The following is a 27,644-nucleotide window of genomic DNA, read 5'->3' as shown; positions in this document are numbered from 1 at the left end:
AAAAACACCGTTATATTCCTGGAAGGTCATTATTATCTTTCCCACTCTGATGTCCACTGATATGAACACCAAACATCGCAAAGACCAAAATCACTCATGTGTTGTTTGAGAATGTCGGTAGACTTCCAGTTCCTTTGACTCACAGCTGTACTGAGCATATCAATTTGTGGATTAAATACCAGGTTGACGTCTCCTCCTATTATAGGAGTGATGTCAGAGTGATCTGAAAGTGAAGTGAAGATGTAATAAAAAGGAGGGCCTATCAACATTTAGTGATCCATATTTTGAAAACATAAATTAAGTATTATAAATCCACCTTCTGGATCTGTAATACTGTTGCTAATGGTCAAGTTTATTTTTCTGCTAATTAATATGGCTACATGTCTTTGTTTTACCGTATTTACCGCACTATAAGGTGCACGTAAAATCCTTAAATCTTCACAAAAATCGACAGTGCGCCTTATAATCTGGTGCGCCTTATGTATGAATTTTGGTTTGTGCTTACTGACCTCGAACCGGTTTTATGTGGCACACTGTGCTCAAAAATCTGTCAAAAAAAGATTTTTAGTGCCACTTTTTGGAGCATTATGGTTACTGTTGCCAGGAGCCTCGCGGAGTAATACGTACTGTGCTTCAACACAACATTACTGTGTTGTGTGTGTATAACGACTCCAAAATGGCACCCGCGAAGAGACACGCTTACGAAGCGGATTTTAAACTTCGAGCAATTAGTTAAGCAAAAGAAAATGGAAATAGAGCAGCTGCCAGACAATTCGGCATTAATGAGTCGATGGTGCGCAAGTGGAGGAAGCAAGAAGATGACCTAAAACAAGTAAAGACAACCAAAAGGAGTTTCCGAGGGAACACGGCGCGATGGCCGCAGTTAGAGGACAAAATTGAACAGTGGGTTATTGAACAGAGAACAGCAGGCAGAAGTGTCTCTACAGTCTCTATTCGACTCAAGGCTACAGCAGCACGTGACGTGCAGATTAACAACTTTCGAGGGCGACCTTCTTGGTGCTTCCGTTTTATGAAAAGGCATAATCTCTCAATCTGCACAAGAACTACTGTCTCACAGCAACTGCCAAACGATTACAAAGAAAAGTTGGCCATTTTCCGCACCTACTGCCAAAATAAGATCACTGAAAAGAAGATCCGGCCAGAACACATCACTAGCATGGACGAGGTCCTCCTTACCTTTGACATCCCCGTGAACCGTACTGTCAAGAAAACAGGGACCAGTACGGTATCTATACGCACCACAGAGAACGAGAAGTCATCCTCCACTGTAGTTCTGGGCTGCCAAGCTAATGGCCAGAAACTACCACCCATGGTCATTTTCAAGAGGAAGACTTTGCCAAAAGAAAAGTTTCCGGGCGGCGTCATCGTCAAGGCTAACTCAAAGGGCTGGATGGACGAGGAGAAGATGAGCGAGTGGCTGAGTTTATGTCAAGAGACCGGGTGGCTTTTTCCACAAATCTCCGTCTCTTTTGATCTACGACTCCATGCGCGCCCATCTCACCGAGGCTGTCAAAACCCAAGTGAAGCAAACTAATTAACATTGTATGTGACAAACCTCAGAGCGTTCATGTTTAAAGTAACTGGTGGGGTGTTGAATGTTCGCTAAATCGCTGTGTGTGTGTCTGTCTGCTTGTGTATGTACCTGTGCTGTGTGATTGTGAAGTAAATCACAGCATTGGAGGCAGAGCAAATACAATGAGTGCAGAGAGAAATGGTGTGAAAACTGAGATGTGCAGCCACCAATGAACCATTCGCAAGTGACGTTATATCAACAACAACAAACAAATAGAGGGGAATTTAAGAAAAAACAACACGAGAAAACAGGCTGTGGTCATTAAACCAGCATGAATTGTTCTGTGTAGACATGTCTATTAAACAGGGGAAAAGGATATGGAAAAGAATGAGAAAGAGGCCTTAGTATAGCTACAGATGGTCTAGTCACGATAAAGCTGCCACTGATGCACAGTTTATAGACCACAGTGACAGCTCAGGAGCCTCCGTGGATGAATTTCTTTCAGATCAGGAACAGGACTTTGCATTGCTCCAGGAGCTCTTTGAGAAACCGAAGTTTGTTGCTGTCAGCTCCCAGCCATGGCTCTACACCAGCTCTTTCTGTTTAAAGTTTTCCAATTTGGACACAGTTGGTCTGGGTCTGCGTCCATCAGCTTGCTTACGTCCCAGATGATGGACATAATGGAAGCTGATGTTTTACCATGTGGAGTTTGAGGTGGATCTAGATGTAATGTCTCACTGTAGTTTGCAGGTCCTTTGCTGCCTTCTCTAGGATGCCTCCAGGCCTAGCATGCTGCAGGCCTGGAGCTCGACGACAGTTTCCTTGATTTTTTTTAATTTTCGTCTGAGATCTGGGTCATACCGTCGCTGAGGGATTACCCCGACTCTCCCCGGCCACAGCAGTGAGTGTGTTCACCTGCGGCTGGCTGAACTCCACGGACTTACGCAGCACCTGAAAGTCTTTATGCAAGATTTCCAGTGGGGGCAGGTATATGTCAAAGCTCGATGGTTTTTTTTTATCTATGGACACCAAAATCTCCATCATGTTGCTAGTCTGAGGAGAAGCCCGTTCCAAACATGTTTCCTTTGCTGCTGGATGGAGTCAGTGTCTTGTTTCCCCTTAACAATGGACCTGAAACACTTGCAGGTATACTGCTTCTACTGTCCCGGTCTTCTTTGTGGTCCTCCAGAGTGCTTAAGTTGGTTGAAACACAGTTTTCAAGCTGTATAGGAGTAAGTTGGCAGAGAAAGCTAGTGACTGAAATGTTCTCAATCAGTAGCACGCCCGGTGAGATTCACGCTGGGTCTCGTGTTAGCTCCTCCTTCCCTTTATTGTCCTAACTCTAACCCAGGCTGATCCTAACTAATAAGGCAGCTACACCTGTAGAGGGTAATGTTGAGTAAATTAATTGTTACATTCCACCTTATGCAGCTAATGAACCGCAACTCATGCAGTGCCTCTCCAGCCCAGGAAACAAAATATGGAGCTTGAAATGAGACCGTAAGCTTAATGGACTCCAATCATAAGAACTACAAACACTGTAGGGCACTGTCACCCTAATGTTATCTTACCTGGGGCTAATGAATTACTTGATAAAATCCTTGTCCTCTTCCTGCCTGTATGTTTTTATTTTTCGTGTGTTCTGCAGTTGAAGCGCCTGAGAGAGGCCGAGAGTCAGTTTCTTCCTCTTCTGGACAAGAACAAGCGTCTGAGCCGCAAAAACGAAGAGCTGGCTCTAGCGCTGCGTCGACTCGATAACAAGCTTCGCTTCGTCACCCAGGAGAATCTGGAGATGGTAACTATGGTAACCTCTGACTCTAACACACCCTATTCTGTATCAGTCAAACTGGTGATGGTGTTGGAATTGATGTGATGTCCAGCTTCCACACGCAGTTACTGCTTTTTACCAGCAGGTGTCAGGATTCACTCACACTTCAGGGTTTAGGTACTTCATTGACAACCCAATTACAAGACTGAAGTTTAATTTGTCATTTTATTTGGATCTTTCACCTCTTACACCAATGATCCAAAAGATTGAATGATCCCGATTATAAACCAGGATGCTGCTGGAAGGCTCTCGGCCACGCTTGACCCTGGCAGGACTCTTGGTGTCTTGTAGAATAGAATAGATCTGTATTGTCACTGTTACAAGAACAATGAAACACAGTTTGGCATCTCTCCGTTGGCAGGATGTAGATTTACATTCAGTTTTTGGATAGGAGAGGAAGATAAGATAGACATAAGTTTAAGGGTACCTACTGAGGGAGTGTGTGTAACACACAATAGCGTAACACAGGCTACACAGTAACACAGGCATTTACACAAAAAAGATATGTACAAGTTATACATACAAAGGAGTACATACGCATACACACATACATACCTACCTATATACACAAACATATACACAGATATATACGTACGTTTTAACAATTAATGTAAATCTATCTCATATACAGGGACGCCTCTGAAACAAAGTGTCGTCCATTCTTCAAATTTCTGTCCCTGGATAAATGAAAATATTCTGAATTTTAGAAAATATTGTCGCAAGTTAGAACGTTTATGGAAGGCTTCCAAGCTCGAGGTTCATGGGATACATCTCAAGGAATCAATTTCCTCACTTAATGACATGATTAAAAAATGCTAGAACTGAATTTAAAAAAAAGAACCATCCCAAAGTGTTGTTTGATATCCCTCATGTACCAGTCTATACTAAATCTGATTGTAATGAATTTTTGAACTATTTTGTAAATAAAGTCGCTGCCATCAGGTCTATTATCTCTCCATCATCCTCTCAGTATCACACTGAAAATATCAAAATGATCATCTGTGTCAAAGATCTTGGAAAAAAGAGTTGCAGAACAACTGAACAACTTTTTGGAGAAGAACAATGTTCTGGACATTTTCCAAGTCTGGTTTCCACAAATTGCACTCGACTCAAACCACTTTACTTACAGTGTGTGGTGACATGTTGATGGCAGCAGACTCTGGGGAGTGCTCGTACTGGTTATACTGGTTCTCTCCTCAGCTTTTGATGCTGTTGATCACAGCATCCTGATAAATAGGCTAAAGGACTTGTTCAGGATTACTGGTGTTGTTTAAAATGGTTTATGTCGCATCTATCTGAGAGATCTTTACTGTCTGTATGAATCATGTGTTGTCTGAAACATCAGCTCTGCCTTCTGGGGCACCTCAAGGATCTGTTTTAGGTCCGATTCTCTTTTTGCTGTATATCCTCCCTCTAGGCCAAATTATCATCTCCATGCTGATGACATTCAGTTATACTGTTAAGCTTCTGAGTTTTATGAATTGCCTTGTTTAAATAATTGTCTGTCAGAAATCCAACAATGATCAAATGACAATTTAATCACAACTTTGATTTTTGGTCCTGACCATATAATCTCAGAAATTAAGCAGCATATCAGTTTTTTACGCCCTCCTGTTCAATCGAGTCTCAGAAACTTGGGCATCATATTTGACAGTACAGTGTGAATCTTTCCAAACAACTAGTCCAGAACTGTTTTTATCATCGAAGAAACATTTGTCAACTCAGACTACTGGTGTCAAAGACAGAACCTGAGATGATTCATGCTTTTATTTCTTCTCGTTTGGATTATTGTAACGGTCTTTGTGCTTCCAACAAATCTGCTCGGGATCGCCTTCAAACTGTACAGAATGCTGCGGCGAGACTTTTAACTGGCACTGACAAGAGGTCACACATTACTCCAGTTCTGGCTTCTCTTCACAGGTTGCCAGTAAATTTTAGGGTTCATTTTAAAATTTTAGTCGTAACTTTTAGAGCTCTGCATGGTGAAGCTCCCCAGTCCATCTGACCTGTTGAAACCTCATGCTCCATCCCGAGCACTTAGGTCTTCAGGTCAGAAGTTACTGTTGGCCCCATGTACTGGGTTCAAAACAGGCACCGAGGCTGTGGAACTCTCTTCTGTTGGCTTTACGGTGTTTAGACTCAATTGACTCTTTTGAAAAGCAGCTGAAGGCATTTCTATACAAGCTTTTAATTCATTTTCTCATTGTTTTATATTATTTTATTTAGCACTTTGTGATTTTTATCTGTGAAAATACATTTTACTTACTTTTACTTACTTACTGTAATGGAAATTACACTTAAACGGGAAATTGTTATAGTTAGGGCTGTGCGATATGACCAAAATCACATATCCCTATGTAAGACAAAAATTTAACATTTTCTGTAAATTCTGTGAAATTTGGTCCACTCAACTTGCGTGAAGTGTTTTCAGCTGGGCGTCGTTTACCTGGAGTCGAGTGTTACATAAGTTGAAACGGACGCAATTTTCTTTATGGGCTCTTTCTTAGCTTATCGTCCGTAAACACTCTTGTCCGAAATACTTTGCAGTTTATTTTGAAAAATCTCAACAGGATCTTCAGCTTTATTGTGAAAGGTTTATGTGGAAAATAAACAAGCCACACGATGGTTTTACCATCGTTGTTGGTAATGACAACGCATAAAAACAGTCACTTGTCCACTGTAGTGTGGTTATATTAAATATAAGAGAAAAATAGAGCTTTGGGAAATTCTACCGTGACCATCAAAACCATGAAAAAATATTGCTGAAAACTGTTTATTTTACCACAAAACAAACGATAGCGTAATATGAAACCATAGACGTTTTTATATCGTTACATCGAACAGCCCTAGTTATAGTATACTTTATTCAAACACAGTGAAACAGTGCTGCATCAGCTGCTGAGCATTTCTTCCACATCTATTCATTTTAGTTATATTTCTATATGAAAGAAAAGACAACCCATCATGGCCGAGCACTTGGTGACAGTGAGCATGAAAAACCATCAAACAGCAATCGAATACTTTAGCGTACCATTGCTATGGTAACAGCCATGCTTTTGTGGTCCACAGAGGAGGCCAAGTTCATTAAATGATCTGGACCGCAGCCACTCCACCAGTTACCATGGTTACAGTCAGGACGAGAGAGAGATGGAGTTTCTGCGGTTACAAGTCCTGGAGCAGCAACACATCATTGATGACCTGTCCAAGGTACCCATACTACTGATTCAGTTCAATTCAGTTCAGTTTGTATAGCGCCAAATCACATCAGTTGCCTCAAGGCGCTTTATGTTGTAAAAGAAATACCCTACAATAATACAAATAAACCAGAGTAAATCTCAACAATCATATGACTGCCTATGAGCAAGCACTTTGGCGAGAGTGGGCAGAAAACACTCACTTTTAACAGGAAGAAACCTCCAGCAGAACCAGGCTCAGGGAGGGGCGGGGCCGTCTGCTGTCAACAGGAAGAAGCCAAAGATTAATAATAACTAGTAATTAAATGCAGAGAGTTGTATAAAAACATAGTGAGTGAAGAAGAAACACTCAATGCATCATGGGAGTCTCCCAGCAGCCTAAGGGAGGATTCAGGGTCACCTGGTCCAGCCCTAACTATATGCTTTAGCAAAAAGGAAAGTTTGAAGCCTGATCTTTAAACAATCCAGGGTCTACCCTGTCTCCTGCCCTAAGACAGCTGTGATAGACTCCAGCCCCCCCTCCCCCCCACGACCCTGAATTGAATAAGTGGAAGAGGGGGATGGATGGATGGACACACATAAGCCCATATGTGTTCATTCATAGTTTTGATGCCTTCAGTGAGAAACCACAATGTGAAAAAACCCATTAAGTGAGCAACTGTGTCCATACAGACGACAAGTAATACTGTTACTGCTCCTACTAGTACTACACACACTCACACATTTATACTTGTACTACAGTTCAGTACTTCACTGTAATAAGACTTAGTTTGTGTTTACAGGCTCTGGAGACAGCTGGTTATGTGAAGAATGTGATTGTAAGTATTGAATCGTACCAGTGTTAATACAGTTGTTGGTGTGTCCTGTGTGATGGATTGTGAGCTTTGTATCGAACATGCATAGAATCAGTGATAACCCTGAGAGTAAGATCTTTCTGTTAATAGTGAAACATGCTGCTGTCTGTCTGTCTGTAGGAGAGAGACATGTTACTGAGGTACCGGCGTCAGGAATCAGGGAGGAGGAAACGGACCTTCAGAGCCTGCAGGGTGAGGCCAGGCCTGTACCCCGATATTTCTTTGTTTGTGTGTAAGAGATGTGCAGAGAAGTGTATGACGAAGCCAGGTTAATTCTTTAGCGAGCTGTTTACCTATTGAATCTCCATGAAAACCGAGGCTGACCAGCTTACCTGATCAGAAGCAGGTGACCCTCAGCATTTCTTTCATGTGCAGAACGCTTTCAGTGTTTTGTGTGCAGCTTGTTCCTGAAAGCAGCAAATGAAGCCCTGCTGCAAAGCTCCAGCAGCTCATCCCATTATGTAAAGTGAAGTTGGAGCGACGTCTTTTATAAGTCATTTTTGGACCTCCAGTTTTGGTCCACTGAGAGGGTCCACTGTAAAACCAGGTGACAACTTTTTTTTAAATGTCTGCTTAATGTTGTCGTCAATAGAAACGACATGTAGGGGCTATTTATGGCACATTGAGGAGGATGGAAACCTCAACGTTTACATTTGCTGGAAACCCACAAACACAGACCAGTACCTACTCCCCACTTGACTTCCACCACCCTCTGGAACACAAACTTGGGGAAATCGGGATCCTGCAACCCTGGAAAAACATCCCCTCTAAGCCAGAAGGGGAAACAAAGGAACACACATGTAAAGAAAGCTCATAAACATGTGGTTATCCCAGCTGGGCTTTCATCAAATCAACTAAGATGCACAGCAAAGACGGTCAGACACCAACTAGAGAGGATCAGAAGGACAAACAGAACAACTGTCATCCCTCATGTGGCAGGTTTATCAGAGAAACTCAGGAGAGTCTTCCCCAAGCACGACATCCCAGTGTACCCAGCCACACACTCAGACACAAACTGGTTCATCCCACACACAACCTCAACAATGTAGCGTAGCTGTACAGTGTAGGGAGGAGTGCTCAGACCTCTACACTGGAGACACCAAACATCCACTTTATAAACGCACAACATAGAAGAGCCACCTCCACGGGACAAGGCTCGGCTGTACTAAAGGACAAAGGTCACTGCTTTAAGGATGCAAATGTTCACATGTTGGACAGAGAGGACAGGTTTGAAAGAGGAGTAAAAGAAGCATGTGTGTCCACTGTGAACGGCTATCTTTGAACAGAGGGCGGGGCTTACCACACCAACTGTCTGCCATCTATAATCCAGTTCTGAGATCCTTCACAGAGACCTTAACGCCCACTCACATGGGTGAGTTGATCTCAGTAGGTCACATGACTCACGATGGTTCAGCTAAGGTTCAAGGTTCAAGGTTCTTTATTTGTCACATGCATAGTTATACAAGTATAACACAGTGAAATGTAGCCTGACACGCTCCTCGACATGTGCAAAAATTGGGGGGGGGGGGTAGAGGAAGAACATTATATATATAGATATTAGGGGTGCAACGATACACAAAATTCACGGTTCGGTTCGGTTCGATACTTTGGTGTCACGGTTCGATATTTTTTCGATACAAAAAAATGTTCATGCCTTTTTAATTTGTCATTTATTAAAATTATAAATATATATTTTAACTCAAAAGTACAGTTTTTAAATTTAACCCTAACCCTTGTGCGTGTTTTTTATTTTGACAGCGAATGCGCACCTGCGGACCACTTATGTGCAGCCCTGGTTATTTAGCTCGTCATATTGCAGCCACAGAAATTATTTTGTCCATGAAACCATAAAGCTGCACTTTCTTTTTGCCTTATAGTCTGATTTGTCATAACTTCTCCGTTTTGTGGTAAGCTTTTCTTTGGCTGTCACTTCTTCACCCTGACCTGTCTTATTTGGCTCAGCAGAACTAAAATATATATCCTGCTGCTTTTACACACGGACTCACATAAGCTCAGCGATTCTCTGCGCGATCAACCTCTCACATGTTTAAGCTTGCTGCGGGAGATTTCACTTGTCATGTTTGCATAGTAAGCTAACGATTAATAAGACGATGTCAGAGGAATTGGTGCACAAATTATCATCACTCACAGATCAGTGCTGTCATTGCAAAGTGAAAGCAAAAAAACAAGCGCAAATTCAAACGCGACTTCAATATGTCACATATTGACAGTGGCTCACCGATGCCAATGACATAATTACCCAGCTACATTTCTGAAAGAATGCAAAAGCATTGACATATATTTTTCCTACAATAGCCCGACGGGCAGGGCAGAGATAGATTTTGGTAGCCCGACTGGAAAAATCGCTAGCTCCGGGACGTCGGGCTAGCGATTTTGCAAGCCCTGTATCTGATTGAGGAATCACTCATCTTTGGAAAAGAGAGTTTATTACAGAGAAATGTCTCTTTCCAAAATAAAAGCTATACTATCCGCTTCTTCTGGGCTATATTCTCAGCAGCATAAGGAGAATCACGTGCTAACAGCTGTCTAAATGACTCGGCTAAAGTTAGTAGCATGCTTGTTGTTTTTGTCTTTGCACTAGGATGATGTCGGCGTAAATGTGCAGTCATATTCGTTGTGTTCCCACTAGTGCTTTCAGGTTAATCTCGTTGAAATGACCTTAACGCCACAACACGGCAAATCTCCGTTAACGAGCTACCGCCGATCGCCCCGTGCATGGGGCTAGACGGCCAACACGTTAACGAGCTAACTGCGCTAACACACTAGTTCACACCAATGTAATTAAGCATTGCATGGCACATCCAACATACTGTTTTACTTTAGTCCATGACTCGCTTACCTTCAGGGTCATACGTCACATGAAAACCAAAATAATTCCAAACGCCAGATCTGAATGAGGGTGGGGGAGGTCCATCTTGCAAGGAGAGCTTAACTTCTGTCTGGCTAGCTTGCCCTGCGCTCTTCCTTCTGACTATGCTGTCTGTGTTGAGCGCTCAGTGGATCTGCGCTCGACAGTGCAGCCTAGGCGGAGTAGTCAAACGCAGATTCACTGAGCGCTCAACACAGACAGCATCGTCAGAAGGAAAGTTGATAAAATAAATTACAAATGTTGTATTGTTCGATACATATGCGTACCGAACCGAAAGCACTGTATCGAACGGTTCAATATCGATACGAATATCATTGCACCCCTAATATATATATGTAGTATATACACTGGGTGAATGTGCAGTAGTAGCAGCAAGCAGGTGAATTCTGTACATTAATATGAATAGACATCTGACTATTTTACAGGATAGACAATATAAACATATTTAAAATTAAAGGAATTGAAATGTACATTGTGCCTTGGTTTAGTGTCTGGAAGAGAGCCCTGTCTCAGTCAATTATAGATGATGTGAGAGGGCGGGTGTGTGTGTTTAGGGCCCGGATGGCTTGGGGATAGAAGCTCCTCTTGAGTCTCTCTGTCCTTGCCCGGAAGATGCGGAACCTTCTACCAGATTGCAGAAGTTGGAACAGTTTGTTGCCAGGATGGGACGGGTCCTTCAGTATCTGCGCTGCTCTAGTCCGGCATCTCCTGGTGTAGGTGTCCTGAAGCGGGGGGAGAGCAATCCTGCAGCAGCGTTCTGCTGTACGGATCACTCTCTGGAGAGCTTTTTGGTCCTTCACACAGCTGTTCCCAAACCACGATGTCATGTTCTGTGTGAGGATGCTCTCTAAATGCTCTCGCTAAACCTCTGCTAATAGCAACTACACCTTTTTTCACACTTTGGCTCCTGTGATGAGGGTAATGATCAAATAAGGGACACGCCACTATTTGGTTTTACAGCTGAAGAAGCGTCTTGGATGAAACTTGAAACATCTTCAAGAAACTTAAACGAGTCCAGTCGCTTGTGTTTTTACAAGCTCCTTAAATTAAGTCACCATGGTGACAGACATTCAGTGTTTTCTGAATAATGATTGAAATATTAAAAGGTCACAAACTAAACGTCGTTTACTAATTCAGAGTCTTCTCCTGTCACAGCTCCAAATTAAATTAGCTTTGACCAATCAGGTTACAGCCCAGTCATCAGATTTCGATGATTTCATGTAAACATACTGAGAGCTGGTTGGACCAACTCTGGTCAGCTCTTCTGGACCAGAAATCAGATCTCTGATGATCTGTAAAGCATCCTGAACTGGGCGTGATGTAGAAAAATGGAGGATGTCTTGATGGTGTTATGGCACTTTGTGGTGGGTTTTCAGAACTACGTTGTGTCTCTGTGTGTTGCCTGCAGGTCATTGAGACGTTTTATGGCTATGATGAAGAGGCGTCTGTGGATTCTGATGGCTCGTCTTTGTCCTTTCACACTGACAGAACTCCAGATACTGAACCAGACGAGGTACGCACACACACATACACACACCCACTGTTTCCAAAGGTGAGGACATCCAAACGTGTCCTTAAGTCCAGTGGGATGTAAAAGGAAACAGCTGGTAGTTTCTGACTCTTGGAACAGACAGCGCTCAGCCTTTGATGGAGAGCCGACAGAAAGACAAAACCTTCAAAGATCCACCTTTGCTAGATTTTAAATAATAATTCATATAGTAACAACAAAACATCCTTCAGGTACTTTAAGTTGTAACCTGCTTAAGCTGCCAGTGTCTATAACAGGGGTGTCCAACTCCAATCCTCGAGAGCTACAGTTCTGCAGCTTTTAGATGCATCCCTACTCCAACACAGCTGAATCAGATGGTTGGATTACCTCTTCAGCATCCCATCAAGTTTTGCAAAGGCCTAGGAACAAGCCATAAATTTGATTCAGGTGTGTCGGACCAAGGATGCGTCTAAAAACTCTCGAGGACTGGAGTTGGACACCCCTGATCTATAAACAGTTAACTGCATCAGTCCTAATAGAGTCATTAAATTAAAAACAGAGCTGAGTTTATTTCTGAAATAGCTTTTAAATCGGAAGTGGCACGATATTAGCCATGTTTTTTATACGTCCAGCAGCGACTTGCAAGTGTCTGATTGGCTGATATGTGTGTAGTTGTGCATGATTGGTTGTGCTATCTGTATTACGTTTCATGATGACAGCAACAATGAGAGCTTGAGACTGTTTCAGTTACTGCTCTGACTCGCTGGTCTGAAGTTGGGGTTTTGTGTGTTTTAGTTATGCGTGCATGAGGAGGCGGAGCTTCGTTACCGTCAGCTGACTCAGGAGTACCAAGCGCTGCAGCGAGCGTATGCTCTGTTAGCGGAGACGAGTGGCGGAAACTACGATGCAGAGAAGGAGATCAAGGTGACCCCGGTGGGGGCACAGAGGGCTGCATTAGCTGCAATGAAGCAAGGCACTAACAGGTTGACGGTTGTATTCTTTGTGTTTCAGACCAGAGAGCAGCTGCTGAGTGAGATCAGTCGATACCAGAGCAGAGTTTCAGATCTGGAATCAGCGCTGAAGCAGCAAGGACTGGTAACATGCAAAACTGTTGAGTTTCTAAAACGCAGAAAAATTACAGAAGGATAAAACCAAGAGGAGGCAGGTGAATGAGAATATTATCTGCATTCTGATTGGTTCTAGGCTAGAATCCTGCAATAAAGGGGTGTGTCTTCAAGCTAATCAAAGAACCAATCAATAGGGGCGATCGTGGCTCAAGAGTTGGGAGTTCGCCTTGTAATCGGAAGGTTGCCGGTTCGAGCCCCGGCTTGGACAGTCTCGGTCGTTGTGTCCTTGGGCAAGACACTTCACCCGTTGCCTACTGGTGGTGGTCAGAGGGCCCGGTGGCGCCAGTGTCCGGCAGCCTCGCCTCTGTCAGTGCGCCCCAGGGTGGCTGTGGCTACATTGTAGCTTGCCATCACCAGTGTGTGAATGTGTGTGTGAATGGGTGGATGACAGGTTGTGTAAAGCGCTTTGGGGTCCTTAGGGACTAGAAAAGCGCTATACAAATACAGGCCATTTACCATTTACCAATCAGAGCCATACAGAGGTAGCGTAAACTACAGTTGTACTCCATAGAGAGCCAGCAGGAGGCACAGCTGTGATACAGTCTCCACTCACAGTGACAGGCAGGTCGTATCTCCTCCTCGAGCTCTGACCTTAACGTCTGGAGAAAGAGGCAAAACCTTCATGTTGGTGCTTGGTGGGTGTAAAACCTCCACATCCAACAATTTGGTGTGTCCAAAGCGCTGTTTTTCCTGTAGGTTGAACCTCTACTGCACATGCCCAGAGTTACACAACATTACAGCTCCATCAGCTGCCATTTCTGCTGGTGCAAACGGTTGGAGAGGTAGTTCAGGAGAGCACGCCCTGACTTTTCTTTTTCTTTTTCTCTCATAAATATGGATAAAGGTGAGAGGAAATCTTTGAATGCTTGACCAGATCCATGTTCATCCTGAAGATCTGTTAGACCAGGGGCCAGCAGCCTTTCTGATGAGTGCCATCTAAAATTTCCTCAGAAGTCAATGTGCATTAGCAATAAATTTAATAACGCTCTATATGAACAGTTACACGCTATATAGAACAACTTTATAGAACTAGAAAAATTTGCATTTCCTGCGAAAATGCTGTGTGGATGCTGTAACGCTGAAGCTGTCTGCTGAAAATAGCTGAAAAGTTGCACCAATGGTAATAACTTTGCAAAAGCATAGGAACTTAGCAAAAATGTAATTACTTAGCAGAACTGCAATAACGAAGAGGAAAAATAATACTTGGCAGAAATATTTTAACCTAGAAAAAGTTGCATTTCCTGCGAAAATGCTGCATGAATGCCGTGTAGGGGAATCTGCTAAAAACAGCTGAAGAAGTAAAACTATGTCCTGAAAGTAGGTGAAGAAACTGAAAAGAAACGGAATGTTGTGCTGCGGAAGTTTCTGCTGAAGAATCTGGAATTTTTCCCGAAAAGGAATGAAAAAACTAATAATTCTGCTGAAAAGGGGTGAAGAAGCTGAAATTTGTGTTGATAAGTTTAACTGTTACCTGAAAAAAATGTTGCCATAGGCGGGATTCGAACCCGGGCCTCCCGCTCTGAGAACGGCTACTCATCTCACTGAGCTAAAACACAGTTCACCCTGGCAAGCAAAATCAATGACCACACTGATAATTTGGTCCATTCGTTTCAATGGGACAAAAAAATTGCATAAAAATGTAATATCTCAAAAAGTATATGAGCACCAAAAGTCATAGCAGGAAAGAGCAGAAATAGCAGAATTTTTAAAAGTTTGAATGGTGAAAATCAGATAAAAACTGTGGGACTAGTTAAGTGCCAGAAAACGTACAGAAGTAACTAGAATATAGTGGAATAAAGAATAAATGGTAAATGGCCTGTATTTATATAGCGCTTTACTAGTCCCTAAGGACCCCAAAGCGCTTTACATATCCAGTCATCCACCCATTCACACACACATTCACACACTGGTGATGGCAGCTACGTTGTAGCCACAGCCACCCTGTCGCACTGACAGAGGCGAGGCTGCCGGACACTGGCGCCACCGGGCCCTCTGACCACCACCAGTAGGCAACGGGTGAAGTGTCTTGCCCAAGGACACAACGACCGAGACTGTCCAAGCCGGGGCTCGAACCGGCAACCTTCCAATTACAAGGTGTACTCCCAACTCTTGAACCACAATCGCCCATAAAGAGCGAAATAAAGAGAAACAGGAACTCAATAGTGTGGATGCTGTAGGAATCCACACAGTTATATTTGTTAGCACTTACTGAGAGGACGGACGCACGCTCCACTTGACTGTCGTGTCTCTCATCCTCTCTGTTTTTCACATAATGATGTTATCCTATAACCTCGCATGTGATTGGCCCCAATATGGAGGGATTGGAGCATAGCTGAGCAACTGTGTGAGAGCTGAGCAGCGAAAGGAGGAGCCGGCTCTTGTTCATGGGAGTCGACTCTTCTGATTCACTGCAAAGCACTCTGTAAGCACGGCTCTTCGAGCTGATGCTTTTGCGCATGACACATTATCGAACGTTACGTTGTGTGTCATGGACACTGTTGACTCCAGAGGCAGAGCCAAACACTTTATACACCCGGGGCTTAGGCCTAAAGGGTAGTATGTGTAACACTGATGAAGCGCTAATGAATTAATACAGGCTAGGTATTGAGTGAAATATTAGGTTATTATTAATCAGAAGATTTAGGAATGCTACTGGAGCTGATGGGCAGTAATTAATAAATACACACAACACAAAATGCTTTTGCAGGTACCATGTATTTAATCGAAAGCAAAGAAAAATAACAAGAAAAAAAAAAGTTCCCCATAAATAACACATGTTAACATCAAAAACACTGATCCACACTGAAGTCAATGAGTTTTATCTGAATGTTCATGAGAGATGTCCAAGCGCTATTGTCCATAAACGGGGGAAATGGTGTGTATGATTGTGGAAATCAGTGTATTCGGAAAATGGGGAAAGAGCGTCATCTTTGATAGCTTCCTACCAGTCCAGTGGACGCTTGAATGCAGAATGAGTCCTGCTCCTAGCCGTTCATTGGCTCACCATCCTTTTCCATACCCAAAAAGGTTCACCTGGCCTGCATTAAATAAACAAGGCCAATAAGAAATCACAAGAATAACACAAAAATGTCAGCCAGTTAAGCTAAATACATTCTTGTTCCTGTGTACACAATTTATAAATAAATAAACAAACCATATATTTAACCAATAAGGATTTAACTAAAACATTTCAACTGCTATATACATATTATATAGCTTCACAACATTTGTTATTCAACAACTATCAGTCAATTCAAAAATCAAATTGTTTGGACCGGCAGCAGCCAATTAGTGTCAGCACACCGGTGTTGGCACATAAGGACGCTGTCATAGCCTGTCAACCACGTTGATTAGCTGCGTATATACGAATGTGAATCGCATCATTGGCTGGACTGTGGGATAAGGTGGCATCGTTCCCATACGGGAGCAGCCAGTCACTGACTAACACTGCAAAACAGAATTGTTGAAGTTTTAATTTTAATTTCAATTCAGGTTAGATTATTTTTTTTGTGCGCAACGCAGATTTTCTGTGTGCAGAGACCGTGCCAGCAGTTGCAATTGTGCACATGCGCAGCTTGGAGTGTAGTGTTCTGTAACAAGTAGGGGTGCAACGATACACAAAATTCACGGTTCAGTTCGGTTTGATACAAAAAATGTTCATGCCTTTTTAATTTGTCATTTATTAAAATTATAAATATATATTTTAACTCAAACGTACAGTTTTTGAATTTAATGTTGCTGAAACAACAAAGTAATAAAATAATAAATCTATCTGATTGAGGAATCCCTCATCTTTGGAAAAGAGAGTTTATTACAGAGAAATGACTCTTTCCAAAATAAAAGCTCTACTATCCGCTTCTTCTGGGCTATATTCTCAGCAGCATATTAAACATATCAGGTCCCCATAAGGAGAATCCTGTGCTAACAGCTGTCTAAATGACTCGGGTAAAGTTTGTAGCATGCGTGCTTGTTGTTTTTGTCTTTGCACTAGGATGCTGTCGGAGTAAATGTGCAGTCATATTCGTTGTGTTCCCACTAGTGCTGTCAGCGTTAATCTGAAATGACGTTAACGCCACAACACGGCAAATCTCCGTTAACGAGCTACCGCGGATCGCCCCGTGCGTGGGGCTGGACGGCCAACACGTTAACGAGCTAACAGTGCTAACACACTAGCTCCCACCCATGTAATTGAGCATTGCGTGGCACATCCGACACACTGTTTTACTTTAGTCCATGACTCGCTTACCTTCAGGGTCATACGTCACATGAAAACCAAATTAGTTCCAAAGGCCAGATCTGAATGAGGGTGGGGGAGGTTCAGTTTGCCATGTTGCAACGAGCTTAGCTTCTTCTGTCTCACTAGCTTGCGCTGCGCTCAGTGAATCTGCGTTCGACTACTCCGCCTAGGCTGCACTGTCGAGCGCAGATCCACTGAGCGCTCAACACAGACAGCATAGTCAGAAGGAAAGTTGATAAAATAAATTACAAATGTTGTATTGTTCGATACATATGCGTACCAAACCGAAAGCTCTGTATCGAACGGTTCAATATCGATACGAGTATCGTTGCACCCCTAGTAACAAGGTAAACAAAAATTAAAAAAAAAATAAACATACAAGTATAAAAGCTAAACAAGGTATAAATAGACTAAGAGTCATGATGAGAGGTATGCAATCCTGAATAGATAGTTTTCAATATATATCTGAACATATAACAGCAAAACCAGTGGTTCTCTGTGGAACACAGCCAAACACGTGTGATGAGAACAGAGAACAGGTCTGAAAACAGATCACACGATCACAACATTGACAGTGCGGTCGCTCTGTCTGTGTCTCAGGACCTGAAGTGGGTGGAGGAGAAGCAGGCGTTGTATCGGAGGAATCAGGAACTGGTGGCGAAGGTGAATCGCATTTGTCAATCGTGACGTCTCAGTAAATATACACACAAATTCTTCTGAATCAAAAAGAACAACTTGCATTTGGTATATTTGGTATTTGGCTGAGAATAGACTTAATGTCACACGTAACAACGGATGGTTTGCAGGTCAGGCAGATGGAAGGTGAAGAGCTGCGACTGAAAAACGACATCCAGGATGCCAAAGACCAGAACGAGCTGCTGGAGTTCAGGATCCTGGAGTTAGAGGTGAAAACGTTGCAGATGCCAGTAACAGCATCTCAAACTTCCAGACGTTTACCTGTGATTTCTGTTTGCTGTTCAGGAGAGGGAGCGGCGCTCACCCGCCATCAATTTCCAACAGCTCCATTTCCCTGAAGGCCTCAGTCCTCTACAGGTTTACTGTGAGGCAGAGGGAGTCACTGTGAGTACATCCGTCAGTACACCTGAGTGCACCTGTAAATATCTCTGAGGGGTGCACTGCCAGCATATTCAGCATATCCAGGCTTTCGCTGTGTTAGCTGGCTGAACTAAGCTACACTTTCACTGTTAAACTGGGCCCGAAAGGTGCGTTTGATTTGTCATTTCATTCTCTTTACAAATGGATCAGCTGAGCTCCTTTTGCTCCAGTGAGAGGAGTTATTAGAGGAATGCTGACAGAGCTATAAAAATGTAAAAGAAAATAAAGTGCTGCAAAAACGATGACAGCAGCGCTGCAGAAGATTATTGAATTTGTGATCATCAAGCAGCAGTGAGATAAATCTATTATAGCCATCCGTTTTCTTTATCCAATTCAGTGTTGTGGGGGGACTGCAGCACATCCTCGCTGTCATAGGGCGATGGGCGGGGTACACCTGGACAGGTCACAGGTTTGTCACTGGGTTAATACAGAGACAGACAACCATTCACAGCTTTTTATTTCTAGGGTTCACGCTGCATCTGTGAACCCTTAGGCGCTGAAGTTTGGTCAGTGTTCAGTCACAGACGTAGAAATTAGTCTGTCACAGATTCAAGGGTCAAACCGCCTCCAAACACAAGTCGTCGCATTCACATCAGAGGCCGGTAGAGTCGCAGCAGCAGATCTGGATTAAGAAAAGCTCAGGTTGGAGTTTAGAACAAACATCCCTGTGATGCAAGATAACTAAAAATCATCCTCAACATGTCGATGCTGTTTGTGCTGAATACCCCTGAACACACCTTTAACCTGTTTCTTGGTGCACTGAAGTAGTGTCCCGTCTGATGCCTCGACATAATAAGTCTTTGACACCATTGGACCTACTGTCTGATTATTAACACCATGCCGTGTACTGGATCAATCCGGCGCCCGTTGCTCGGTCAGGCCCCTTCCAGGGGTGGGGGGCTCAGTCCCCTCTTCGGTTGGCGGCTGCTGGCGGAGCCTGTGGCGATCTCGCCACAATGGTGATGTACGCAGCTGCTCCTCCGGTGCTCTGGGGGGCCTCTGGATGTCTGGGATCATCTCCATGCCTGCTTCATGGCTCGCAACACCTACTATTACAAACAAACAAGCTTTGTCAGTAATAGCCCTTTGGTCCATGGCTTTGGTCCATGGCTTTGGTCCCTTTGGACCCTTAGTGGATACTGGGTGGGAATCGAACTTGCACCTCCCACTCCAAAGTGGGATGTGTAGTCTTACCACTACACTATCCAGCTGCACTTACATGGAGGAACCTTATGAATACAAGTGCGCTTGCACACACAGGTGTTCACACCTGAGTACCTGTTTGTCCACACCTGTGTTCACAGAAACACACTTCTTCCTTGGCTGCTGCCTCCATGCGTTGTCGTTGTGTGCTGCTCCGCTCAGTTTTTATTATTTACTGTTAGTTCTGCTTATCTAGGTTGTTGCTGTGGTCTCCCTCCTGTGTTGTTCTCTTTCTGCCAGCAGGTGATCCAGCTGATCTTTTCTCTCTGTCGCGCTTCCCCTCTGCTTTTCTTTCCCTCTCCTTTTTTGGAAGGTTGCTTGTCTTTGTCTTTCCCTTTTCTATCCACGGGTCCTGTCTGTTCCAATTGTAATAACTTAAAAGAATAAATAATTAATAAAGATCAATCAAGTGGATGAATAATGATCCACTTGGAAAAATAAATCAGGTGGGCATCACCAAATTTCCCCTTGTGGGACAATTAAAGGATTGTTCTATTCTGTTTCTCTTGGCCTTCAAACTATAATTCATGTTGCCAGAGTTCTCTGAGCTCCCTTTCGTGTCCAAAGTCCTGGAGAAAATTGTCTGCGTCCAGCGCCAGGCTCAAAGCGCTACACAGCACTGAAACTATGCCTTTAAAAGTTTTTAATGATCTTTTATTAATGCCATTTAAGTGCTTTTAGACCTGAGCACTGCATTTGATAAAGTGGGTCATGGTGTTGTAGTGTCCAGACTGCTGTGGGTATTAAGGCACCTGCCCTTGATTGGTTTAGATTCTATTTAAGCAGCAGAATGTTTTCTGTCAGGTTCATCCATCCATCCATGTGGAGTCCCTCAAGGATCCACCCTTGGCCCAGCATTTTCTCCTTTCACATGCTCCCATTAGGCTCTGTTTTCAGAAAATATGGATTCTCTTTTCACTGTTTTGCTGATGATTCACAAATCTACTTTCCTCTTAAAAAGAATTCTACAGACTTTGAAAGTGTGCGTGACTGTCTTCATGATATTAAATCATGGCTGGCATTAAATGTTTTGAATGTGAACAATCAAAAAGCTGAGATTGTCCTATGTGGACCTTCTGACCCTCGTTCTTCTCTTAAGGGTGACCTTGACCCTCTGGGAAAAGCAGAACTGCCTTTGCAAAATTCTGGGAATGTTATTTGATGTTTCTTCATATTGAGAAACTGCTGTTAAAGGCTTTGAGAGAGTAGCTAATGCGAGTAATTGATCCAGACCTGGCAGCAGCTCTCTCATCTTCAGCTCTCGCGTGTTTACGTGTGCTCCTGACAGGCAGGCGTAAACGCGACCGTATTTCCCCGTCTAGGCTTGTTTGCGTTCTGGCTTCCAGCACGTTATAGAATTGATTTTAAGATGTTATTGCTTGTTTTTAAGTCTCTAAGTGGATAAGCTTCGCCGTACCTCTCTGATCTTTATCTCATGCTATAAACTGAAGGCTGCTTCTGACTGAAACACAGGAGGGGCCTTTGCTGTGTGTAAACTTTGGAACAGTTTGCTTCTTCAAATTAGGGTCTCTCCATCTGAAGACACATCCTTACTCTCTAGCTTTTAATTGTGACTGAGTTGTTTTGCTTTTGTGTCTTGCCGTCTACTTGTGTGTGTTTATTTTTTCACTGTGTAATGGTTGTTTTTGTGATTTGCCGATCAGGACATTGTGATGAGTGAGCTGATGAAGAAGCTGGACATTCTGGGAGATAACGCCGTAAGTGTATGTTGAATTTATTTTGTACATGTCTGTGTCACTGAAACATGTGATCCATGTAATCCGCTTGTGGCTTCACGTGTGTTGAATGTGTGCATTTTGTAAACATGCTGTTTAGTAACCGTGGTGACACGTTCCCTGTTTCATTAGTGAGTCCTTTCTGATGATCAGTGAATAAATCTGAGTTTGTGTCGGGACAACAATACTTTCCATGTTGAGCGTGTTGTTTATATATTGCTGACATGTTGTTTTTCTGTAGAATCTGTCCAATGAAGAGCAGGTGGTGGTAATACATGCCCGGACGGTACTCACTCTAGCAGAAAAGGTGAGCGTCCCACCTGTCAGTTCTCAGAGAGCTGAGGTTTCTGCTCTCTGACAGGATGCAGATAAAGTTTCTTATTCTTTGCACCTCTCAGAGTTATTGGCACAGGGAAAAAGCAGGTTCGCATAGTGAGATTGAGGACGTGGAATAACTGACGGCTCATCAAAGTTTACATAAGATCAGTCCGATCTCGTAAAGTTGCTGTTGATCTCGGCAGGTATCAGGTGAACAGTCAGACAGCTCGTCGCTATTGTTTCACAAAGTTGTTTGCTCTGTCTCTGCGAGGTAACAATATGAAATGTGTGCACATGCAAAAATACCATGTGATTCAAGAAACATGAACACCAGCTAAGTTGGCTCTTACCATCATGTGTTTGTTAATGGACTAGAATAAATTCAAACAACAGGTACTTTGCATGTCTGCAGGATAGGGCTGCCATGATTAGTCGATTACGTCGACTATCAGAATCGTCGACGACTGATTTAATAGTCGACGCGTCGTTTGAAGCTTTGTAAGATCACAAAAGACGCAGGAATAATAGCAGGATTTAAGAGTGTAATAACGGACTGAAACAGAAGATGGCAGCACTGCATGTACAAGGATGCCAGCTGCCGTTAAACCCCGAAGAAGAAGAAGCTGTGTCCCAGAATTCATAGCGCAGCCCAGCTCAGTTTCCAACAATGGCGGCAGCTAGTTAGTTTTAATGTTACTCTTATTATTCTTTCTGAATCACAAAATAAACGTTTAACATATTTTCAGGCGAGAATGTAGCTGTGTAAACCTCAAATATCTGCTCAGTTTATCAGGACACCACATATTTTCAAAAGCGCTCCGACGTTTTCGGAGACGTCTGTTACCCACTAGCTCGATAGCTAGCCGGGGGCTAGGCTAACTAGAGCCGTGAGAACACCGGACTCCCGGCAAATCGTTTTCAAACCCACCGCCGTCTTTCGCTCCTCAGGTTAAACATGATATATGAGTCACTTAGATAACTTAAACATGTTGTTTGGCTTTTTTCAGTGTTTTGTTCCTGAGTAAATCGGTTTGGCTGAGATTAAAGTTATAGTTTTTACACAGCTGAATAAACGTCAAGCAGACAGCTGATTATCAGAAGTGTGAGATGCTGGAGAATATACTCCGGTGTCCTGTTATATTTTAGATAGCAAGGAGTTTATTAAACTTTACCGAAACAATCTGCAAATTTCATTAAAATTATAATATAATAAATAATATAATAAACTATCATCTTGTCTTTATTTTTAGTTAGCACCTTAAACACTTAAAGCTGTAAGCTAATGATAGTTATATAAGAGCAGATGCTGCTGGTGCAATAAGCTGTAGTTTTACGTCCAATGGATGATGATCTGATTAGTCGACTAATCGCAAAAATAATCGGTGACTAGTCGACTATCAAAATAATCGTTTGTGGCAGCCCTACTGCAGGAAGATACAGAAAAACAGAAAAGTGTCAGAAACATTTAAAAACAAGTCTTTAGGTGAGATTTAAAGATGCTGAGTGTTGATGAGGTTACCAGATTCTCCAGCATCTGTGGGTTAATAAAAGCTTTGAAAAGTAGTACTCAGTATACTCTAGTATCCCGTGACACAGCCCGGTCCTCGTCGTTTGTTCATATGCGTCACCTGAGGCTCCTAAACTGTTTGTTTGGGATGAACGAGTTCAGGTGAGAAACAGTTCACACAAATCTGTGTGAACTCTGTGAATAAAGCTGAACATACACAGAAATTTAAAGATGAACTTGGATTGATGAGGAGGACAGACAGTGCACAATCAATATCTGCTTTACGACCAGCCTGTCTCTGTCTACCTGTCTGCTCACCTGTCTCTCTTTACCCCCTTTCAGTGGCTGGAGTCCATTGAAGTGACAAAATCGGCCCTGCAGCAGAAAATGTTGGACATCGAGAGTGAGAAGGTGAAAGACAAAGTGTATCTGGTCTCTGTTGGGACTTTTTTCTACTTGCTGAAATCATGTGATCTGATCTGTGGTCTGGTCAATGACACTAGATCCATCTGAATTATGAGGCTAAAATAAGTGCTCTGTGGTGAGTCGGTCCAGTAAGAAGAGCGTGGTGATCGCGAGCTGGACAGGAAGCTTTTAGTTTCAACTCTTTCATATGTCGGAGTCTGTTTGTACAGAAAACATTAAAAGGCCTTAGCGGTTTGTAAAGCAGCAGTATCCATGTTGGGAAGTTGTTGTCTGGGGTAAATAAATGTGGTGCCAGTGAAGATGCTGTTGTTTTCTAGGAGCTGTTCAGTAAGCAGAAAGGTTACTTGGATGAAGAGCTGGACTACAGGAAGCAGTCGATGGATCAGGCCCATAAGGTCAGTGAATAGCTGAACCTGTACTGTGGAGAGGTCAACCAAATAACTGAGAGCAAGTCTTTGAGCCTGTTCTGATATCATTGGCCCGTTGATCAGTGGGCTGTGATCAATGGTTGTCAATCTATGGCCATGACAATCTGCATATTAATGATCAAGGAAATGACTTCACGGCCCGTTGTTTGTTCAGTGGTGCTCGTTTCAGTCATTGTGCAAATGTCCTGTTTATAAAGTTGGGGAAACCTGCACCTGGATGAGTGACAAAACGTTTCTCCCACTGAAAACATCCAAATGAACAGGATCAACATTTTGGGATTTCCTTAGCTGGATGATTGAGCAACAACAATGACAGCGCAAAAATGTTTCTTTGATCCAGAGGATCCTGGAGCTGGAGGCCATGTTGTTTGAGGCTCTGCAGCAGGAAGAGGAATCCAGGATAGAGGGATTAAAGATGGAGGGTCGACTGTCTGAGAGTCTGACAGAGGGAGAGCGAGAGGAGCTGAGGAGAGCCATGGACCAGTGGAAACGAACTGTGATGTGTGAGCTCAGAGAGAGAGATGCCCAAATCCTTCGAGAGCGGATGGAACTACTGCAGCTCACCCAACAGGTAAACCACTGAAATGAGCACAGGTACACTATTATGATTTCTCCTTTGTAGTCTGTAATCAATGATGTTGTGTTTGTCAGAGGAACAAGGAGCTGGAAGAATTTATAGAAGCACAGAAACGACAGATTAAAGAGCTGGAAGAGAAGGTAAAGACAAATCGAACAGAAACATGTATGTAAAAAACTGCTTCCTCTGACATCGACAGATTCTGCACTGCTTTCTTCTTCTTTCAGTTCCTTTTCCTGTTTCTCTTCTTCTCTTTGGCCTTCATCCTATGGTCCTAACAGCAGCAGGTTGGTCACACTTTCCCAGGTGTGCAGAGTTTACCTGTTGGATCTCTGTGTAGTAAAATGTTTGCTCTGCTTTAGTGTGTGCAGACCACCACAGTCCAGCAGCTGAGTGGCCAGGTCAGCTCAGTCTGGATCAGACCAGGAGGACCTGAAAGGATTCCTGGAACCAGCAGCTCACCAACCGAGGGTCTATGGGTTCTCTGTTGCCAGCCAATCAGAGCAGAGCCCAGCTGTCAGCTGGCTCTCAAACTATCCTGTTACACGTTCCTAGAATGCCACTGTGCTGTCTCACAATGACTGATGGCTTCGTTTCAGCTTGCTGATGTTCAGCTAAGTAAAAGAGTCTGGCCCAAACTGGTGTTGGACTCTTACTAGCTAAACTAGGTGACACCCTATATGATTAGCTTAGGTCGCTGATTTTGAAGTTGTCAGATGGGGTTGGTTCAGTAACCTGTGACAGAGCTGAACCTGAGCTCAGCAGAGTTAGGCTGAAGAGCAAAATCTCTATAAGAACTAGACATAAAAACATCAGAAACCAGCCTGACAGAAGTTTAGTTCAATAATTCTTTGTTCTGATTGGCTGTTCCACCTGAAGAGCAGACAGTGAATTTAGCTCCTCCCGCTTTATTCACAGAGCTAAGGTCACACCTGGTTCGTCTGCAACAGAAGAAGGACCTCCACAATGTCAGGAGGTCTGTTAGGAGATAAGAGTGAAGTGAAGTGGTCCAGATAGACCCGGTTAACCAGGTCCACATAAACCAGGTTCACTGGCGTCCGGTTAAATACTGCATCGATTTCAAGATACTTTTGTACACATTCAAGGCTACCCATCATCTCTCACCTTCATACCTCTCTGACCTGGTTCAAATCACCATTCCTTCTCCGTATCTCAGATCCTCCTCCTCTCTTTCTCTTCCATCCCTTCCCCCCGACTAGCCACCGTGGGGCGCAGGGCTTTCTGTTGCTCTGCCCCCGACTTTGGAACATCACTTCCATCCCTCTATATAAGTCCAGACTCAAAACTCACCTATTCACATTAGCCTATTCCACATAAATCTTTCCATCCTGCTACTTTAATTTATTTGATCTATTTGCTCAACGTTTTATCATTATTATTTTGTAAATTGTTATGTTTGTTGTTGTTATTGCTTGTGTACAGTGTCCTTGAGTGTTTTGAAAGGCGCTTTCTTAAATAAAATGTATTCATTCATTCATTCATTATTCATGAGGTCCAGATAAACCAGGTTAACCAGGTCCACACAAATCAGGTTCATGAGGCCCAGATAAATCAGGATCAGGAGGTCAAGATAGACCAGGTTTACTGGGTCCAGACAAACCAGGTTCACCAGGTCCAGGCAAACCAGGTTCATGAGGTCCAGATAAACCAGGTTCACCAGGTCCAGGCAATCAGAATCAGAAAGGGTTTTATTGCCAAATGTTGAGCAGGTTTACAACATTAGGAAATTGTTGCGGTGCTTCAGTGCAAACATGCTGTTATAAATACTGTTATAAATACTCAAAGGAGCTTGCAAAGAAAAGCGTCTGGACTTCTTTAAGTTGCTTTAAGTTGCTTGAAGACGTTTCACCTCTCATCCGAGAAGCTTCTCGGATGAGAGGTGAAACGTCTTCAAGCAACTTAAAGAAGTCCAGACGCTTTTCTTTGCAAGCTCCTTTGACTACGATGACCTGGATGACTGAGAACCTTCACAGACATATTGTTATAAATACTGTTATAAATTAAGCTTAAATAGACATGAAAATAAAAATGAGAATAAGAATTAAAAGTGCTAAGTAGATAGATATATACATGATATATACATGAGTGCAGGTGGTGATCAGTGCCAAACATGGAATGATGCAGTGACACAGCGTAGGGTCATGTGTTAGTGGCGGGAACAGTCATATGGTTATTGTTCATGTGTCCAACAGCAGAGGGGAAGAAACTGTTCTTATGGCGAGAGGTTCTGGTGCGAATGGACCGGAGCCTCCTGCCTGAGGGGAGCAGGTCAAACAGACTGTGTCCAGGGTGAGAAGGGTCAGCTGAGATCCGAGCTGCACGCCGCAATGTCCTGGAGGTGTACAGGTCCTGCAGAGATGGGAGTCTGCAGCCAATCACCTTCTCAGCAGAGCGCACAACACGCTGCAGTCTCTGTTTGTCCCTGATAGTGGCTCCAGCGTACCACACGGTGATGGAGGAGGTGAGGATGGACTCGATGATTGCAGTGTAGAATTGCATCATCGTCCGTGTTGGCAGGTTCAAACCAGGTTCATGAGGTCCAGATAGACCAGGTTCACCGGGTCCAGACAAACTAGGTTGATGAGGTCCAGATAAACCAGGTTCAGGAGGTCCAGATAAACCAGGTTAACCAGGTCCACACAAACCAGGTTCATGAGGTCCAGGCAAACTAGGTTCATGAGGTCCAGACAAACCGGGTTCAGGAGTTCCAGATAGACCAGGTTCAGGAGGTCCAGATAAACCAGGTTCACCGGGTCCAGACAAACTAGGTTCATGAGGTCCAGATAGACCAGGTTCACCGGGTCCAGACAAACTAGGTTCAGGAGGTCTAGATTAACCAGTCTCACCGGGTCCAAACAAGCCAGGTTCATAAGGTGCAGGCAAACCAGGTTCATGAGGTCCAGAGAAACCAGGTTCAGACTGTGTTTAATTTGATGGAGAGAAGCACAGCAGTGGTCTCTGACCTTGAGGTGCTAGATATCTTGGATTTAGGTCCTGGAAATGACTCCCAATATGTTTCTGTTCCTAAATCCATATCTAAATAATGTCACAGAACTAAAACTAAACTATATCACAATATATAATATATGATTAATTAGTATTACATGAAATGATGCACCTTTTCACTTTACACTGAAGTTACCGGATATTGTTAAATAA

At 43.3% G+C, this 27,644-nt stretch overlaps 1 protein-coding gene across 3 annotated transcripts in view; it reads left to right on the top strand.

Moving 5' to 3' along the window:
* jakmip3 (Janus kinase and microtubule interacting protein 3) overlaps window positions 1-25,045 on the top strand; it is a 40,304-nt gene extending 15,259 nt beyond the window's left edge. The window contains exons 7-23 of one of the 3 annotated variants that reach the window (XM_085361670.1): window positions 3,183-3,338; window positions 6,432-6,569; window positions 7,339-7,374; window positions 7,531-7,602; window positions 11,709-11,813; window positions 12,585-12,713; window positions 12,801-12,884; window positions 17,754-17,816; window positions 17,960-18,058; window positions 18,135-18,233; window positions 21,137-21,196; window positions 21,450-21,515; window positions 23,376-23,444; window positions 23,777-23,854; window positions 24,228-24,458; window positions 24,539-24,604; window positions 24,827-25,045. In XM_085361670.1, the coding sequence (XP_085217796.1) occupies window positions 3,183-3,338; window positions 6,432-6,569; window positions 7,339-7,374; window positions 7,531-7,602; window positions 11,709-11,813; window positions 12,585-12,713; window positions 12,801-12,884; window positions 17,754-17,816; window positions 17,960-18,058; window positions 18,135-18,233; window positions 21,137-21,196; window positions 21,450-21,515; window positions 23,376-23,444; window positions 23,777-23,854; window positions 24,228-24,458; window positions 24,539-24,604; window positions 24,827-25,045 (1,770 nt within the window). Of the gene's footprint in view, window positions 1-3,182; window positions 3,339-6,431; window positions 6,570-7,338; window positions 7,375-7,530; window positions 7,603-11,708; window positions 11,814-12,584; window positions 12,714-12,800; window positions 12,885-17,753; window positions 17,817-17,959; window positions 18,059-18,134; window positions 18,234-21,136; window positions 21,197-21,449; window positions 21,516-23,375; window positions 23,445-23,776; window positions 23,855-24,227; window positions 24,459-24,538; window positions 24,605-24,691; window positions 24,743-24,826 lie in introns of those variants that run through there. The other 2 variants (XM_085361672.1, XM_085361671.1) reach the window with 2 other exon arrangements.
* Window positions 25,046-27,644: the final 2,599 nt, after the last annotated feature.

This window comes from Diplotaxodon limnothrissa, linkage group LG8, assembly GCF_057381915.1.
Source record: "Diplotaxodon limnothrissa isolate DT_005_m linkage group LG8, D_limnothrissa_male_GT1.1, whole genome shotgun sequence".
Taxonomy (NCBI): domain Eukaryota; kingdom Metazoa; phylum Chordata; class Actinopteri; order Cichliformes; family Cichlidae; genus Diplotaxodon; species Diplotaxodon limnothrissa.
The sequence above is the reverse complement of the archived record's forward strand: the minus strand, read 5'-3'. Positions and strand labels throughout refer to the sequence as shown.